Here is a 20956-nt window from a genome sequence, read left to right as displayed (position 1 = left end):
TAGGCAGATTACATACAAATTGACTATTTCTGAATATCATTTTTTTCATAACATGTGTGATAGGAGCCTATTTATCATTGATATCTTGGCAGATTACATAGAAATGTACTGTTTTTTTACATATAGCTTTTTGTAATAATGTGTGATAGAAGCCTTGTACACAAAACATCACAAATCCATGAATACAGGCACCACAACAGAGAAAAAAGAGAAGAAAACCATACTGTTAATTTCCTTTATTAAAATCAGTCCTGGATAAAAATCAAATACATACTTAAGGAAGTATGTGAGGCATCTTTGTCTGTATCAGATTCATAGGGATCTAATCATGGAACAAAACTGACTCTTATCGTACCTATTCCCTTTATGAAAAATCAAGCATATGAAAATTAAACAACAATTAGGTGGCTAAACAAAATTCTTGTCGAAACAAGTTCATCAAGCAATGTAATTACGGGGTAGAACATCTTTTAGATCATGTTTTAATATCTGATATCTACTATTTTGTGATGTGTGATAGGAGCCTATTTATCATTGATATCTTGGCAGATTACATACAAATTTCCTATTTCTGATATCTAGTATTTTGTGATGTGTGATAGGAGCCTATTTATCATTGATTTCTTGGCAGATTACGTACAAATTTACTATTTGTTTTACATATAGCTTTTTGGAATAATGTGTGATAGGAGCTTTTTAGCCATAACATCTCAAATCCATGAATACTGGCACCACAACAGAAAAGAAAACCATTCTGTTAATTTCCTTTAATAAAGGCATTTCTGGATAAAAATCAAATACATATTTAAGGAAGCATGTGAGGCATCTTTTGTCTATATAAGACTCATATGGATCTAATCATGGAACAAAATTGATTCTTATCGTACCTATTCCCTTTAGAAAAATTAAGCATATGAAAATTAAACAACAGTTAGGTGGCTAAACAAAATTCTGTTGATACAAGTTCATCAAGCAATGTAATTATAGGGTAGAACATCTTTTATATTATGATTTAAATTATTTTTTAAAAAATCACTCGTTTATTCATGCATCAAAGTGAAACAATAATTAAGCAATTAGAAATATCTTCATTCAGTGTGATAAACAGTTTAGTAATACATTAGAAATTTTGAACACAACACAAACTGAGTAAAATTTTCAATATTGCAACATCATCGTCAATGAATATCCATTAGTTTCATCATTGTCTTCATACTTGAAACACCATCTACAAGTTTTTATACAAAACAGATGTTCCAACAGCAATGATTAGGACATAAACTTGAAACAATGTCTTCTGTCAGTTTCTCCTAAATTTTATTAGGACTCAGTGGTTGTGTCAGTCAGACTGTTTCATCCGTGTATTTTCATATTTTGCTTCGGAATCTGTAAATAAGAGAAAATGTATACAACTCCAGTACTAAATAATAAAATGTCAGCGAATAAAAATTTATGATAAAATAATCTTGTTTATAGCAAAACGAAAAACATGTTACATATGAAATAACTAAGTTTTGTTAGTAATTATCATCAAACAATAAATCATGATAGACCTTATAAAAATGAAATAAAGAGACACATAAATATATTTAGTCAATTTTTTCAAGTGATGTGAACCTAATATTAAATTTGTGTCTGTGTAAATAAAAGAAATAAATTCTATATAACATTCAAATAAAAACCTGATGTCCCAATAACAAGCTCAATAAGAATTTAAAATTGATGATTGCTGTATTGACATTTATAAACCACTAAGGTATGAATGTGACATTGATGATTGCTGTATTGACATTTATAAACCACTAAGGTATTAATTTGACATTGATGATTGCTGTATTGACATTTATAAACCACTAAGGTATGAATGTGACAATTATGATTACTTCATGTAGCATTAGAAACCACTAAGGTATGTGATATGACAATTATGATTACTTCATGTAGCATTAGAAACCACTAAGGTATGAATGTGACAATTATGACTACTTCATGAAGCATTAGAAACCACTAAGGTATGAATGTGACAATTATAACTACTTCATGTAGCATTAGAAACCACTAAGGTATGAATGTGACAATTATGATTACTTCATGTAGCATTAGAAACCACTAAGGTATGAATGTGACAATTATGGTTACTTCGTGTAGCATTAGAAACCACTAAGGTATGAATGTGACAATTATGATTACTCCATGTAGCATTAGAAACCACTAAGGTATGATACTTCATGTAGCATTAGAAACCACTAAGGTATGAATGTGACAATTATGATTACTTCATGTAGCATTAGAGACCACTAAGGTATGAATGTGACAATTATGATTACTTCATGTAGCATTAGAAACCACTAAGGTATGAATTTGACAATTATGGTTACTTCGTGTAGCATTAGAAACCACTAAGGTATGAATGTGACAATTATGACTACTTCGTGTAGCATTAGAAACCACTAAGGTATGAATGTGACAATTATGATTACTCCATGTAGCATTAGAAACCACTAAGGTATGATACTTCATGTAGCATTAGAAACCACTAAGGTATGAATGTGACAATTATGATTACTTCGTGTAGCATTAGAAACCACTAAGGTATGAATGTGACAATTATGATTACTCCATGTAGCATTAGAAACCACTAAGGTATGCATCTGACAATTATGACTACTTCATGTAGCATTAGAAACCACTAAGGTATGAATGTGACAATTATGACTACTTCGTGTAGCATTAGAAACCACTAAGGTATGAATGTGACAATTATGATTACTTCATGTAGCATTAGAAACCACTAAGGTATGATACTTCATGTAGCATTAGAAACCACTAAGGTATGAATGTGACAATTATGATTACTTCGTGTAGCATTAGAAACCACTAAGGTATGAATGTGACAATTATGATTACTCCATGTAGCATTAGAAACCACTAAGGTATGAATGTGACAATTATGATTACTTCGTGTAGCATTAGAAACCACTAAGGTATGAATGTGACAATTATCACTACTCCATGTAGCATTAGAAACCACTAAGGTATGAATGTGACAATTATGACTACTTCATGAAGCATTAGAAACCACTAAGGTATGAATGTGACAATTATGACTACTTCATGTAGCATTAGAAACCACTAAGGTATGAATGTGACAATTACGACTACTTCATGAAGCATTAGAAACCACAAAGGTATGAATGTGACAATTATGACTACTTCATGTAGCATTAGAAACCACTAAGGTATGAATGTGACAATTACGACTACTTCATGAAGCATTAGAAACCACAAAGGTATGAATGTGACAATTATGACTACTTCATGTAGCATTAGAAACCACTAAGGTATGAATGTGACAATTATGACTAGTTCATGTAGCATTAGAAAAAACTTAGGTATGAATTTGACAATTATGACTACTTCATGTAGCATTAGAAACCACTAAGGTATGAATCTGACAATTATGATTACTGCATGTAGCATTAGAAACCACTAAGGTATGAAACTGACAATTATGATTACTTTGTAAAGCATTAGAAACCACTAAGGTATGAATGTGACAATTATGATTACTTCATGTAGCATTAGAAACCACTTAGGTATGAAACTGACAATTATGATTATTTCATGTAGCATTAGCAACCACTAAGGTATGAATGTGACAATTATGATTACTTCATGTAGCATTAGAAACCACTAAGGTATGAATCTGACAATTATGATTACTTCATGTAGCATTAGAAACCACTAAGGTATGAATCTGACAATTATGATTAATTAATGTAGCATTAGAAACCACTAAGGTATGAATCTGACAATTATGATTACTTCATGTAGCATTAGAAACCACTAAGGTATGAATCTGACAATTATGATTACTTAATGTAGCATTAGAAACCACTAAGTCATGAATGTGACAATTATGACTACTTCATGTAGCATCAGAAACCACTAAGGTATGAATGTGACAATTATGATTAATTCATGTAGCATTAGAAACCACTAAGGCATGAATGTGACAATTATGACTACTTCATGTTGCATTAGAAACCACTAAGGTATGAATGTGACAATTATGACTACTTCATGAAGCATTAGAAACCACTAAGGTATGAATGTGACAATTATGACTACTTCATGTAGCATTAGAAACCACTAAGGTATGAATGTGACAATTATGATTACTTCATGTAGCATTAGAAACCACTAAGGTATGAATGTGACAATTATGACTACTTCATGTAGCATTAGAAACCACTAAGGTATGAATGTGACAATTATGATTACTTCATGTAGCATTAGAAACCACTAAGATATGAATTTGACTTCGTGTAGCATTAGAAACCACTAAGGTATGAATGTGACAATTATGACTACTTCATGAAGCATTAGAAACCACTAAGGTATGAATGTGACAATTATGATTACTTCATGTAGCATTAGAAACCACTAAGGTATGAATGTGACAATTATGACTACTTCATGAAGCATTAGAAACCACTAAGGTATGAATGTGACAATTATAACTACTTCATGTAGCATTAGAAACCACTAAGGTATGAATGTGACAATTATGATTACTTCATGTAGCATTAGAAACCACTAAGGTATGAATGTGACAATTATGACTACTTCATGAAGCATTAGAAACCACTAAGGTATGAATGTGACAATTATGATTACTTCATGTAGCATTAGAAACCACTAAGGTATGAATGTGACAATTATGACTACTTCATGTAGCATTAGAAACCACTAAGGTATGAATGTGACAATTATGATTACTTCATGTAGCATTAGAAACCACTAAGGTATGAATTTGACTTCGTGTAGCATTAGAAACCACTAAGGTATGAATGTGACAATTATGACTACTTCATGAAGCATTAGAAACCACTAAGGTATGAATATGACAATTATGATTACTTCATGTAGCATTAGAAACCACTAAGGTATGAATGTGACAATTATAACTACTTCATGTAGCATTAGAAACCACTAAGGTATGAATGTGACAATTATGATTACTTCATGTAGCATTAGAAACCACTAAGGTATGAATGTGACAATTATGACTACTTCATGAAGCATTAGAAACCACTAAGGTATGAATGTGACAATTATGATTACTTCATGTAGCATTAGAAACCACTAAGGTATGAATGTGACAATTATGACTACTTCATGTAGCATTAGAAACCACTAAGGTATGAATGTGACAATTATGATTACTTCATGTAGCATTAGAAACCACTAAGGTATGAATTTGACTTCGTGTAGCATTAGAAACCACTAAGGTATGAATGTGACAATTATGACTACTTCATGAAGCATTAGAAACCACTAAGGTATGAATGTGACAATTATGATTACTTCATGTAGCATTAGAAACCACTAAGGTATGAATGTGACAATTATGACTACTTCATGAAGCATTAGAAACCACTAAGGTATGAATGTGACAATTATAACTACTTCATGTAGCATTAGAAACCACTAAGGTATGAATGTGACAATTATGACTACTTCATGTAGCATTAGAAACCACTAAGGTATGAATGTGATAATTATGATTACTTCATGAAGCATTAGAAACCACTAAGGTATGAATGTGACAATTATGATTACTTCATGTAGCATTATAAACCACTAGGGTATGAATTTGACAATTATGACTACTTCATGTAGCATTAGAAACCACTAAGGTATGAATGTGACAATTATGACTACTTCGTGTAGCATTAGAAACCACTAAGGTATGAATGTGACAATTATGATTACTCCATGTAGCATTAGAAACCACTAAGGTATGAATGTGACAATTATGATTACTTCGTGTAGCATTAGAAACCACTAAGGTATGAATGTGACAATTATCACTACTCCATGTAGCATTAGAAACCACTAAGGTATGCATCTAAAAATTATGACTACTTCATGTAGCATTAGAAACCACTAAGGTATGAATGTGACAATTATGATTACTTCATGAAGCATTAGAAACAACTAAGGTATGAATGTGACAATTATGATTACTTGATGTAGCATTAGAAACCACTAAGGTATGAATGTGACAATTATGACTACTTCATGTAGCATTAGAAACCACTAAGGTATGAATGTGACAATTATGACTACTTCATGAAGCATTAGAAACCACTAAGGTATGAATGTGACAATTATGATTACTTCATGTAGCATTATAAACCACTAAGGTATGAATTTGACAATTATGACTACTTCATGTAGCATTAGAAACCACTAAGGTATGAATGTGACAATTATGACTACTTCATGTAGCATTAGAAACCACTAAGGTATGAATGTGACAATTATGACTACTTCATGAAGATTTAGAAACCACTAAGGTATGAATGTGACAATTATGATTACTTCATGTAGCATTATAAACCACTAAGGTATGAATTTGACAATTATGATTACTTCATGAAGCATTATAAACCACTAAGGTATGAATTTGACAATTATGATTACTTCATGTAGCATTATAAACCACTAAGGTATGAATTTGACAATTATGATTTACTTCATGTAGCATTATAAACCACTAAGGTATGAATTTGACAATTATGACTACTTCATGTAGCATTAGAAACCACTAAGGTATGAATGTGACAATTATGACTACTTCATGTAGCATTAGAAACCACCAAGGTATGAATGTGACAATTATGACTACTTCATGTAGCATTAGAAAAAACTTAGGTATGAATTTGACAATTATGACTACTTCATGTAGCATTAGAAACCACTAAGGTATGAATCTGACAATTATGATTACTGCATGTAGCATTAGAAACCACTAAGGTATGAATCTGACAATTATGATTACTTTGTGAAGCATTAGAAACCACTAAGGTATGAATGTGACAATTATGATTACTTCATGTAGCATTAGAAACCACTTAGGTATGAAACTGACAATTATGATTATTTCATGTAGCATTAGAAACCACTAAGGTATGAATGTGACAATTATGATTACTTCATGTTGCATTAGAAACCACTAAGGTATGAATCTGACAATTATGATTACTTCATGTAGCATTAGAAACCACTAAGGTATGAATCTGACAATTATGATTACTTCATGTAGCATTAGAAACCACTAAGGTATGAATCTGACAATTATGATTACTTAATGTAGCATTAGAAACCACTAAGGCATGAATGTGACAATTATGACTACTTCATGTAGCATCAGAAACCACTAAGATATGAATGTGACAATTATGATTACTTCATATAGCATTAGAAACCACTAAGGCATGAATGTGACAATTATGACTACTTCATGTTGCATTAGAAACCACTAAGGTATGAATGTGACAATTATGACTACTGCATGAAGCATTAGAAACCACTAAGGTATGAATGTGACAATTATGACTACTTCATGTAGCATTAGAAACCACTAAGGTATGAATGTGACAATTATGACTACTTCATGTAGCATTAGAAACCACTAAGGTATGAATGTGACAATTATGATTACTTCATGTAGAATTAGAAACCACTAAGATATGAATTTGACTTCGTGTAGCATTAGAAACCACTAAGGTATGAATATGACAATTATGACTACTTCATGAAGCATTAGAAACCACTAAGGTATGAATGTGACAATTATGATTACTTCATGTAGCATTAGAAACCACTAAGGTATGAATGTGACAATTATGACTACTTCATGAAGCATTAGAAACCACTAAGGTATGAATGTGACAATTATAACTACTTCATGTAGCATTAGAAACCACTAAGGTATGAATGTGACAATTATGATTACTTCATGTAGCATTAGAAACCACTAAGATATGAATGTGACAATTATGACTACTTCATGAAGCATTAGAAACCACTAAGGTATGAATGTGACAATTATGATTACTTCATGTAGCATTAGAAACCACTAAGGTATGAATGTGACAATTATGACTACTTCATGTAGCATTAGAAACCACTAAGGTATGAATGTGACAATTATGATTACTTCATGTAGCATTAGAAACCACTAAGGTATGAATTTGACTTCGTGTAGCATTAGAAACCACTAAGGTATGAATGTGACAATTATGACTACTTCATGAAGCATTAGAAACCACTAAGGTATGAATGTGACAATTATGATTACTTCATGTAGCATTAGAAACCACTAAGGTATGAATGTGACAATTATGACTACTTCATGAAGCATTAGAAACCACTAAGGTATGAATGTGACAATTATAACTACTTCATGTAGCATTAGAAACCACTAAGGTATGAATGTGACAATTATGACTACTTCATGTAGCATTAGAAACCACTAAGGTATGAATGTGATAATTATGACTACTTCATGAAGCATTAGAAACCACTAAGGTATGAATGTGACAATTATGATTACTTCATGTAGCATTATAAACCACTAGGGTATGAATTTGACAATTATGACTACTTCATGTAGCATTAGAAACCACTAAATTATGAATGTGACAATTATGACTACTTCGTGTAGCATTAGAAACCACTAAGGTATGAATGTGACAATTATGATTACTCCATGTAGCATTAGAAACCACTAAGGTATGAATGTGACAATTATGATTACTTCGTGTAGCATTAGAAACCACTAAGGTATGAATGTGACAATTATCACTACTCCATGTAGCATTAGAAACCACTAAGGTATGAATGTGACAATTATGATTACTTCATGAAGCATTGGAAACCACTAAGGTATGAATGTGACAATTATGATTACTTGATGTAGCATTAGAAACCACTAAGGTATGAATGTGACAATTATGACTACTTCATGTAGCATTAGAAACCACTAAGGTATGAATGTGACAATTATGACTACTTCATGAAGCATTAGAAACCACTAAGGTATGAATGTGACAATTATGATTACTTCATGTAGCATTATAAACCACTAAGGTATGAATTTGACAATTATGACTACTTCATGTAGCATTAGAAACCACTATGGTATGAATGTGACAATTATGACTACTTCATGTAGCATTAGAAACCACTAAGGTATGAATGTGACAATTATGACTACTTCATGAAGATTTAGAAACCACTAAGGTATGAATGTGACAATTATGATTACTTCATGTAGCATTATAAACCACTAAGGTATGAATTTGACAATTATGATTACTTCATGAAGCATTATAAACCACTAAGGTATGAATTTGACAATTATGATTACTTCATGTAGCATTATAAACCACTAAGGTATGAATTTGACAATTATGATTTACTTCATGTAGCATTATAAACCACTAAGGTATGAATTTGACAATTATGATTACTTCATGAAGCATTATAAACCACTAAGGTTGTTTTCACAGAGTATGGAAAATGAACTGAAGAAGTACTCAACTGAGGAAATATCCCACATAAGATGCACACAACAATTCATCTTACTAATATAGGCATTGCTGCTTGATGTGCACTTGGGATAAAATTGTGTAATGACACTTCCAATTAAAATAATCATGTACACATCAAAATAGTCATCACATATTCACAGTGGAATAGACTGCCATAAAATAACTGTACTGTGCCATACAAGTCAGTATTTCAACCCAAATGAAATAAAATCAACTTTCATGAAATATTTAACTTGCACAGAACATAAAAAACAATAAAACACTGACAATTGGATAGATTGACATAAAACTAAAAAACGCTGACAAATGGACAGATTGACAAAAAGGCAATCAATATGCTCCCTGAAGATAATTAGAGACTGTTATGCCAACTGTGGTTCAAATATTATAATGTATGTTAGGTCTACAGAAGGCAACATGATAAGGCTCCACAATCATTTGAATATGATCTAGTTCTTTTTATGTATGGGACAGTACAGTTCAAGAAAATTAAATAAATTACTCATGATGGTACCTTTGGATGTTTTAGGGATCTTAAGTGAGCAATACATCTGGGTGTCACTGTTTGCATATGGGTGCAATTTTTCATAGGAATCACCTTCTGGAGACCTTAAAAATAAAAATAAAATATTAGATATTATCAGATATATCAAACACAACATTACTGGCGATGAATGTTTAAAAGAAGTGCTCAAATATCTATTTGTATCAAATGTTAACTACTTTTATATCAATTGTATAACAATAGGTACAGAAAGTCATTTCTTCTCTATTGTCAGTGATTATACTCCATTTGCATAAGTATATTCTAGGTTTTAAAAAACATTAAAAAGATAAATTACACTGCTTAATTAATTTCTTTATTGGAAATTTGATTTATTTTACATGGCAACAATGCACTTGTAGATAAACATTATATACATGTAAAAATCAATTATCATGAGTCATTCAATATTGACATCATGTGCCTGTACCTCATATTGGTAAAAATCAATTATCACGATTTATTCAATATTGACATCATGTGCCTGTACCTTATATTGAGATTTCTATTCTCTTCCAATGTGATATCTGGGGAAAAATGAAAAGTGCAAAATACAGCATTCTGAAATAATTCAAATACAAAAGTTAGTATTATGACTTGACCTAAAAAACAAAATTGATATAAAATTGAAAATGAGATGTAAAAGACCCTAATTTAATCGTATGAACCTGCAGTATGAACCTGCATTTACATAGATAACCCTGTCAGTCCCGCATTAACACATACATGTTGTATTTTTACTGTTTTAAATGCTGCATTAACACATACATGTTGTATATTTCCTGTTTTAAATGCTGTTTTTTTTTCTTTAAATATCAAAAATAGTCTTTGAGTTTTTATTAACTCACAAACTTATAACACATTTATAACATATCTGAAACCAGAAGGTTAGTAATAGAGAACAAAGCAAATAATTGCCTTTTCCTTGCAGCAAATCTTACAATTATTTGGTGGCAGTTGAAAGAAATAAACATGCTGTACCTTTATATGCTAAATATTGACAATAACAAATTAGTACACAACATCATTCAGTCATATGTTACTATAAGAATAATTTGTTATTTTCCTTGAACTAGCATATTAATACACAACATCATTCAGTTGTATGTTACTATAAGAATAATTTGTTATTTTCCTTGAACTAGCATATCATTTTAGAGCTCTGACATGTCCAGACTTAAATTCTAAGTTGTTCTTGGCTATTCTCCTGTTAAATTGTTCTGAATATTTCAAAGGGTGCAGTATGAACATTCAGTCTATATCACTGCTGTTCAACAACCCAACAGTTTGGAATAATAACCACACATCAGACTGAACAGAAGAAGCTCAAGAAGTATGTATTGCCATATATGGGATTGTTTTGCTGGCCTTATTAAGTACACCTATGTACCCAGAGTTCGTACATACTACTATCTGTGCCAGCCCCATGTAATTAAATACACTAATTTAGCTAGAGTGAGTACATACTTACTGCTATCAGTGATGGCACTAGTAAATACTCCAATTTACCTAGAGTGAATACATACTTATTGCTATTTCTGCTGGCCAGTGTGAAGATACCAATTTACCAGAGTGAGTATGTACTTATTGCTATTTCTGCTGGCCAGAGTGAACATACCAATTTATGAGAGTGAGTATGTACTTATTGCTATTTCTGCTGGCCAGAGTGAACATACCAATTTATCAGAGTGAGTACATGCTTATTGCTACTAAAAACAGGCAATTCATATCTCATTATGATAAATACATACATTGTCAGAATACAAAATCAGTTGTTTAATTTTTGTTAGCTATTAAATTTTTTAAGATTTCACTTGCAGAAAACATGGAATAGCATAACAAGTGTGTGTGTGTTTGTTTGTGTGTGTGTGTGTGTGTCAGCTTCCTTGTAAGATATGCCCCATCCTTGACTTAATTTATAATGTGTAAAACATGTCAGCCTCCACTATACGCTACATCTGGTGAGAGGAACAGTCTCTCATCCAAGCAAGAAGCAGAAATAATTGAAGTCCTAATTACTAACCATGTAATTCAAACATCATTGTGTAATTGTGGAGAGGCACCTGAAAACCATCTAATTGTTGAGATTATCTTTTATGCAGATCAATATAAAACCCTGCTTCAAAGTCTTAATCACCTACTTTTGCCTGCAATGACTGCCCATCTACATCCAAGTTATCCCCAGTGAACTTATGATACAAATTATAAAGTGTTTTCAGTTCTTGTTTTCTTTTCAAGGAACCAGACGAATTTCATTTTTATAAATATTTCTGTAAATGTTTACTTACAATACCAATGCAAATATTATTATATGTATCACATGTAGATGTATTTCCAACATTCAAATATTTCTTTCTCTCTCTCTCTGTCCTGCCTCACGTACAATATACATGGTGCTTTCATGATGAGGAAGGGCTGAACCAATATTAGTGAACTTGCAGCCTAATCCCAATCATTCATGACAGTCATAATATAATATGCTTAAGTCTGCAAAGTTAAAATGAAAATGAATTTAATTATGTTTCCTCCAGAAATGGATTATTTGCTAGTCTCTAATTCTTGGTTTTCTACCACCTTTGTGACATTTATTAAATGTATAAAATGTATCACTCTAAAACATCATTTATAGTAATCACCATTTTCTTCGTAATGTTACCTTTTGGACAAGTTAGGTAAGAACTTCCATTTCATGCCCATAATTAATGCATTAATTACACCAAGCTGTAATTGCAATGATGTTACCTTTTGGACAAGTTAGTGACACCAAGCTGTAATTGCAATGATGTTACCTTTTGGACAAGTTAGGTAAGAACTTCCATTTCATGCCCGTAATTAATGCATTAATGACACCAAGCTGTAATTGCAATGATGTTACCTTTTGGACAAGTTAGTGACACCAAGCTGTAATTGCAATGATGTTACCTTTTGGATAAGTTAGTGACACCAAGCTGTAATTGCAATGATGTTACCTTTTGGACAAGTTAGTGACACCAAGCTGTAATTGCAATGATGTTAACTTTTGCATGTTAGTTAAGACCTTCCTTTTCATAATTACAATTAATTTATTAGTGATACCAGGTTGTTTTTGCAATGTATAATGAATTTTGGTCATTAAATATTGACAACAGTTTTAAAATTCTGATTGAAACAGCTGAGACTGAGTGTGGAGGTGCAGGGATTGGTCATTGTTGTGAAAAGAGAAGCACCAGAATTGTAAGCCAGAGGACGCTCCATAATTTCTAGCATTTATGAGAATGAAAACAATGAAGTTTGAGCCATCTTATTAAGAAATCATATAAAACATCCAAGATGAGTCAACAACACAGCCCTATTGAATTTATGGCAAGAATTAAATAGAATTTAATTTACCATTAAGTTGAAGGTATTGGTTGGCTTCAGCTTTTGTGAAATTGAGTCCCTCATATTCTTTTCCTCTGGCCACATCTTCTTTGACAGACACTTCTTTTATTTGATTTCTTCTTGTGCTTGACACAGAACATAAGATTATGTTTTGATAACTGTGTTTGTTAGAGAAAGAATCAAACACACCTTTCAAATTTTGACTAATGCATATCATCAAACTAACATTTTTAGGATACTAACCTGTCTCTGAAGTATTCATCTTTATTACACAATCAATTTATGAGTTGTGTACTTGCTTCTGAATTATGTACATAAGCTTCATAGTAGGTAGCAATTCAATAGTAGGTAGTAATTCAATAGTAGGTAGTAATTCAATAGTAGGTAGCAATTCAATAGCAGGTAGTAATTCAACAGTAGGTAGCAATTCAATAGTAGGTAGCAATTCAATAGTAGGTAGTAATTCAATACAAAAAGGTAAATAAAAATAACTCTTTATGAACCGTATTAGCACTTTCTTACTGTATTGTTATTTTATTTGCATCTGAATCTTTCAAGTGACCCGTGTCCTGTGTGGCCTGAGTTTCTAGTAACAGCATATGTAAACATAACATGCTGCGTACCTATTAGACATGTAAGTCTTGTATTTAATCTGTATACTGCATCAGAAAGAAAATTTATTTGTTGAATTTTACAAAACACCTTGGTTGCTGCTCGTTATATATAAAACTGAGTAAAAAAGAATACATGTGATGAGGAGACATTCAACTTTACACATCCAATTTTAGAACTTTTCAGTTAAATTATATAAAATTTATATTTCAACAGAAATGATGTTTCATGGCGTATTCACAAGAATTGTACCTACAAAATTGAAACCTGAATTGATATGATTACAATTAAAATCAAAAATAAAAAGTTTATCCTCAATTGACTGATTATAATTAAAATAAAATAAAAAAGTGTTTTATAATTGTAATATCTCTTAAACAATGACATTTAGCCTGTTTGTACTTTACATACCTTCTATGACATTTCTGTAAAGTGTAATAATATATCATAAAATGTGATTAACACCAGTCATACCTTTCTTCATCATCCCCCGTTACACCATTTTCTGTAATAATAATATATAATGAAACAACAGTAGGTGCCATATCCATTTTTAACTATGATAAAGATGCAAAGAGACCTTAAGTGACAAGTGACTATCACTGGATTTAGAAATCCTATAATATCATCATAGAAACATACGTATTAAATTTCTTTTTGGTATATCATATAATATCAGCCTAGAAACATAGGTATTCAATTTCCTTTTGGTGTATCATATGCATATTAGCGTCAACGTGTATTTTTTTATGAGCTGAATCTTCCCCTTTGAAAAGATATATTAATTATAAATAGATACTGTTTTCAAAAGAGACCTCACTCAAAATGTTATAAGATAAACTATTTTATACTGAAGGACAATAAATTCCTAGTTCCAAACATGTTCTAATACATGCAAACTGAAACTTAGAGACGAAAGATGGACATAATGAAATACAGTCATATTTACATATGAATAAGCATGCAATTAGTTAATTAAAATTAGCTAAGGTGTCTTGTCTCAGGATCTGGAACCACACATTACATTTTGTAAACATTATGAAAGGCATGTTATATTGTAACAGGCCATATAAATACATATCTGACAATGATAGTCCATATTACACTGCCTAAATATAATGACAGTCCATATTACACTGCCTAAATACAATGACAGTCCATATTACACTGCCTAAATACAATGACAGTCCATATTACACTGCCTAAATACAATGACAGTCCATATTACACTGCCTAAATACAATGACAGTCCATATTACACTGCCTAAATACAATGACAGTCCATATTACACTGCCTAAATATAATGACAGTCCATATTACACTGTCTAAATACAATGACAGTCCATATTACACTGCCTAAATACAATGACAGTCCATATTACACTGCCTAAATACAATGACAGTCCATATTACACTGCCTAAATATAATGACAGTCCATATTACACTGTCTAAATACAATGATGCAAATGAGTTGTCATTGGATACAATAATGTAGGTCAAGTATCACATCAACAAATAATGATACAATGTTAACAATGATGACTATAAAAGTCACTGATATGACTTGTCTCTATTTATTTCTGCCATTCCTAACACAGACAATTAGGATTATATATTAATTTACCAATAGGAGCTGATGATGATAAGCATTCTCACCGTGTTCTTTTTCCTTTGTATGTTGATATCTTCTCCAAAGGAATATGCCTATTACCACACCCAGAATGATGACAATTCCAGCACTTAGGCCTCCAGCTATCCCAGCAACTGGTATTCCATGACTTTCAGAAGTACTTGCTACTGCAAAAATGAACAATAGTCATTAAAATTGTATCTAATTGTAGCAAAGATTTCATCTAATTGGTCACATACCTGTTCCAACTGTAAATAAAAGCACAATAAATTCATATTATAAGATGGGCTCAGAATGTGTTACTAAATTCAGCTAAAGTGTTCTCTATATGTAACAATTGTTAACTGATTTGATTACTTTTGTCAAATATGAAATAAAACATCATAGTTGGTAAATTATGTGTACACTGCATCTTATTTGCATTTATTATCATTGCATTTCTGCAAGGAGTGGGATTATTATTAATATTTACTCCCTATTTGTCTGTATGTCTGTCAATCCATGCTTAACTAAGTTTGTCACTGCATCTCCTCTATACCAATTAGAGGACTTTAATGGTTTTACCTACTGCCAGCCAGTTGGGATGTGTGTAGTCAACTGATATTTGGATTGCTGGCATCAGCCATGTTGGCATAACAATGATCAAACCAGAGGTCAGAAATGTCAAAACAAAGAAAGCCAGGTCTGAATGGCTGACAAACATCGAGTTGTTTGACTGCCTGAGGACACATGTATATAACAATCTTTGAGTAAACATTTATGATGCATGCAAACTTTTTTCATACATATTGTTGTCAAGGAGCACATAACAAATAACAACAAAATCTCAAAATAAGAAAGTCATCAAATGTAATTTTATAAAGTTCATTTCATTGCCTTTTTGGTACTTGTTCAGAGGTTAAACTAATCTTGCTTGCCTCTGATTTAGTGACACATTGTAATCATGCTCAAATTCACTTTTGTAAACATGTGATGCTTAATTTTGTTGTAGTTTAGTGTAAAGCCTCATTTATGTATATATCTTGTACATACTCATTCTAATTTGCTTCCTCTAAAGTTCACTTAAAGCTGATGTACAAGACATTAAGTACAGCTTACTTAGAATAAAATTCTAATTCAGCAAAAGGGAGGTTTTCGTGCCACCAAGGGTGGCGCAGTCTGTGCCACTGGAATTGGCTAGCCCTCATGGTGCCCCATTCTAGCAGATTCAAAAGTAGCATACAGTATTGACTCACTGGGCAACCTGTGTCTCAGGAAACAAAAAATGGAAAGAGTTTAAAACTTGTGAATGAGTGAAAAAGACAGTGACACAAAAATGTGAAACCTAGCTGCATGCTTTATTATCATAATGTTCTTGCATGTAATCTTTCAGTGAGAATTATACTTTATATGTATGTGATCTATATAATTTTTTTTTTGGCAGGGTCTATGGACTTAATTTCTCAAAATACGCAAAAGTTGTGTCTTATCATATCAGCAGTTTAGAACTCTCTATCCTGCTTGATTACATGTGTGTCATTCTACAATTCTTTGATATAATCATGTATGAAAATGTACATAACAAGAGCTGGGAATAAGCATTTTCCACAAGGCCTATAATTATAATCTCAAGCATATACCTTGCACCTCTAATTATAAAATCATTTATACAGTTGAGTATTAAATTTCTCTTGCCTAGCTTATTAGCTGTCATGTACCTCAAGTTGTTTCATTCAAATTTGTTGTGTCCATTTTGGATGACAGGATGTGGACCCTAGTGCAATTAAGCTAGGTTACATGTGACACTACTCAGGTCAAGAATTTGATTCCTGGTTAGGATGAATTATAACTCTCTTTCATTCTGTCTCCACCACTGTTCCAGTGGCCTAGTGGTTAGATCATCTGCCTTGGATGCAGGAGGTCGTGGGTTTGATCTCCAGCCAAGTCATACCAAAGACTTACAAATATGGTGCTAACAGCTGCCTCGCTTGGCACTCAGCATTAAGAGGTTATTGTTAGGACTGGTCAGCCTGGTGTCATTATAATGTGACTGGGTGGGACATCGTGCTACATGTCTGCGGCATAATGCCCCAGTGCTAGACATCACTATAAACATCCACACTGCAGACATCGTAGAGAAATGACTAAAAAGTTGTTAAAGCTACATTAAAAATCCAAATCACACAACATTCTGTCTCCCTTTCTATCCAACTATGTGTCAAAATTAGTGTCAATCTGAAATCAGTCCATGAACTAATACCATACATATATCCAGTGCTTGCCAGTCTTACATTTTTGCAAGGTATCTTTGTTTTGTGAGTTTTTCTTTGTTTGTTAGGAGTATTTAAGAAAAATATCTGCTAACATTTGCAAAGAATGTTGACTTGAAAACTGCTGAAATTATACAATGTACTATAAAAAGCAATCATCAACATATATATATATATATATATATATATATATATATATATATATATATATATATATACAAAATTAAAAATAAGTAATTCTAGTCTCATTCTCAGAAAAACATCCAGAAATGTATCAGTTGCATAAAAGAAGCTTAGTTGTAGGACATAGTTTTTCCTCCTATCATTTTGATATCTCTATTTTATCTAACAGAATCTCATTTAAGTTACTGCTACTCACATCTAAATTATTGTTGAGGCAATTAATGTTTATAAACATTATATAGCAGTTCACATGAAAGATCACAGTGGTAGTTGACATGAGAGATCACAGTGGGACTTGACATGACAGATCACAGTGGGACTTGACATGACATATCAATGTGGGAGTGGACATGACATGTCAAATTCAGAATTGACATGCATGTCATAGTGGAAGAACCCAAACATATATAAACAAAATTAAAAATAAGTAGTTCTAGTCTCTTTCTCAAAAAAAACATCAAGACATATATCAGTTGCAGTGGAAAAACCCAACTATCATTTTGACATGACTCTTACATTCTTTTTTTGAGTTGTAAATGAAAACTAGAGCGATAGTCATCTTTCTATGTTGCCAATTTGTTTTGATATTCTAAAGATGGGAAGACATACCATCTTCAAAACGTTGAAAGAAATGCTTTTCAATCAAATGTTGAACCAATGAAAAAATAAGAGTGCTGCCAAAGTATTGTTTGGGCGAAAGTGCAAAATGAATAACTTCCCCTTTCTTACACATTGTAATACCTGTACACTTGTAAAGAAAAAGTTACTGTCAACTACCATATATATAATTAGTCTTTTTGCAAAATCAGCTACAATAAAACAGAAGTGTAAAACATACATTAAAGATATTTAAAGAATATAAGCAGTAAACCTACTTGAGTAAGGTTAGTTTGAATTAAGAACAATTCTGGAACACAAATTAAATATAAAAATAGTAAGAATTGCCCCCCCCCCCCCCCCCGAAATGTGTTGATTGAATAAATGCCATATTACCCATTTACTCTTTAATCATTGCTGGCATGCTGGCAATACTACTGCATGAAAAATATAAACACCTAAAGACACCTACAAGAGATCATTTCAGGCACACATTCCTTACTCCTGAATAAAGTACACCCAACCCAATGTTGATAAATCCTGAATAAAGTACACCCAACCCAATGTTGATAAATCCTGAATAAAGTACACCCAACCCAATGTTGATAAATCCTGAATAAAGTACACCCAACCCAATGTTGATAAATCCTGAATAAAGTACACCCAACCCAATGTTGATAAATCCTGAATAAAGTACACCCAACCCAATGTTGATAAATCCTGAATAAAGTACACCCAACCCAATGTTGATAAATACTACTTCATGTCCATTTTCCTTATGAGCTGAGTTTCAGAGATGTGGTCCAGTAACCGTATGAGGACCCTGTTTACAACTATAATAATTGCAATGCCATTAGCTGGTAAAGGAAAGTAATATTTCCATTAGTCAGAATGTTACCACGTGATCCAAATGAACTGCGTTTAAAGTAACATAACGAATAATTGAAATTTCAATTATAAGAGTTTAACATTGTTTTTTCTGAGTTTATCATGGTATAAACTGTCAGTTGCCAACTCACACAGCTTACATAATATCCTTCGGACATTATTTGCTGTCTGAGTTGGCAACTGACAGTTTATACCATGATATACTCGGAAAAAATATTAAACTCCTGAAAGATATGTATTAGAACCATACATATATACATTACCAGGGTAAAACAAACACACAATATTTAAACAGGCAAACTAAGTGTACATTCAAAACAGCAGTGAATGATGAGATAATAGAAAGATACACATGTACATATATCTTCTAATTAGAGATAAAAGCTTGTCATATGATCAGAAGCAACATCATGAGGATAGTTAAATTTAAACAGTAAGTAATCTTGGCATGGACAACACAAGTACAAAGCCACAAGTTAGATTTAAACAGTAAGTAATCTTGGCATGGACAACACAAGTACAAAGCCACAAGTTAAATTTATACAGTAAGTAATCTTGGCATGGACAACACAAGTACAAAGCCACAAGTTAGATTTAAACAGTAAGTAATCTTGGCATGGACAACACAAGTACAAAGCCACAAGTTAGATTTAAAGAGTAAGTAATCTTGGCATGGACAACACAAGTACAAAGCCACAAGTTAAATTTATACAGTAAGTAATCTTGGCATGGACAACACAAGTACATGGACAACACAAGTACAAAGCCACAAGTTAAATTTATACAGTAAGTAATCTTGGCATGGACAACACAAGTACAAAGCCACAAGTTAAATTTATACATAAAGTAATCTTGGCATGGACAACACAAGTACAAAGTCACAAGTTAAATTTATACAGTAAGTAATCTTGGCATGGACAACACAAGTACAAAGTCACAAGTTAAATTTATACAGTAAGTAATCTTGGCATGGACAACACAAGTACAAAGCCACAAGTTAAATTTATACATAAAGTAATCTTGGCATGGACAACACAAGTACAAAGTCACAAGTTAAATTTATACAGTAAGTAATCTTGGCATGGACAACACAAGTACAAAGTCACAAGTTAAATTTATACAGTAAGTAATCTTGGCATGGACAACACAAGTACAAAGCCACAAGTTAAATTTATACAGTAAGTAATCTTGGCATGGACAACACAAGTACAAAGCCACAAGTTAGATTTATACAGTAAGTAATCTTGGTATGGACAACACAAGTACAAAGCCACAAGTTAGATTTATACAGTAAGTAATCTTGGCATGGACAACACAAGTACAAAGCCACAAGTTAGATTTATACAGTAAGTAATCTTGGCATGGACAACACAAGTACAAAGCCACAAGTTAAATTTATACAGTAAGTAATCTTGGCATGGACAACACAAGTACAAAGCCACAAGTTAAATTTATACATAAAGTAATCTTGGCATGGACAACAC

The 20956-nt window shown here is 32.1% G+C and overlaps 1 protein-coding gene across 3 annotated transcripts in view; it reads right to left on the bottom strand.

The window, feature by feature from the left end:
- Positions 1 to 221: 221 nt before the first annotated feature.
- Positions 222 to 20956, bottom strand: part of LOC149782393 (neuroglian-like) — a 73343-nt gene continuing 52608 nt past the window's right edge. For 2 of the 3 annotated variants that reach the window (XM_089933780.1, XM_089933782.1), the window contains 6 exons: positions 15582 to 15722; positions 14398 to 14428; positions 13321 to 13436; positions 10442 to 10478; positions 9922 to 10016; positions 222 to 1386 (listed from right to left, as the gene is read on the bottom strand). In XM_089933780.1, the coding sequence (XP_089789906.1) occupies positions 1340 to 1386; positions 9922 to 10016; positions 10442 to 10478; positions 13321 to 13436; positions 14398 to 14428; positions 15582 to 15722 (467 nt within the window). In that variant the 3' untranslated portion in view covers positions 222 to 1339. The remainder of the gene's footprint in view (positions 1387 to 9921; positions 10017 to 10441; positions 10479 to 13320; positions 13437 to 14397; positions 14429 to 15581; positions 15723 to 20956) is intronic. The other variant, XR_016414364.1, reaches the window with a different exon arrangement.

This window comes from Sinohyriopsis cumingii, chromosome 15, assembly GCF_028554795.1.
Source record: "Sinohyriopsis cumingii isolate HCF-2022 chromosome 15, ASM2855479v2, whole genome shotgun sequence".
NCBI classification, from domain to species: Eukaryota; Metazoa; Mollusca; class Bivalvia; order Unionida; family Unionidae; genus Sinohyriopsis; species Sinohyriopsis cumingii.
This window is presented reverse-complemented; position numbering and strand designations above follow the sequence as displayed.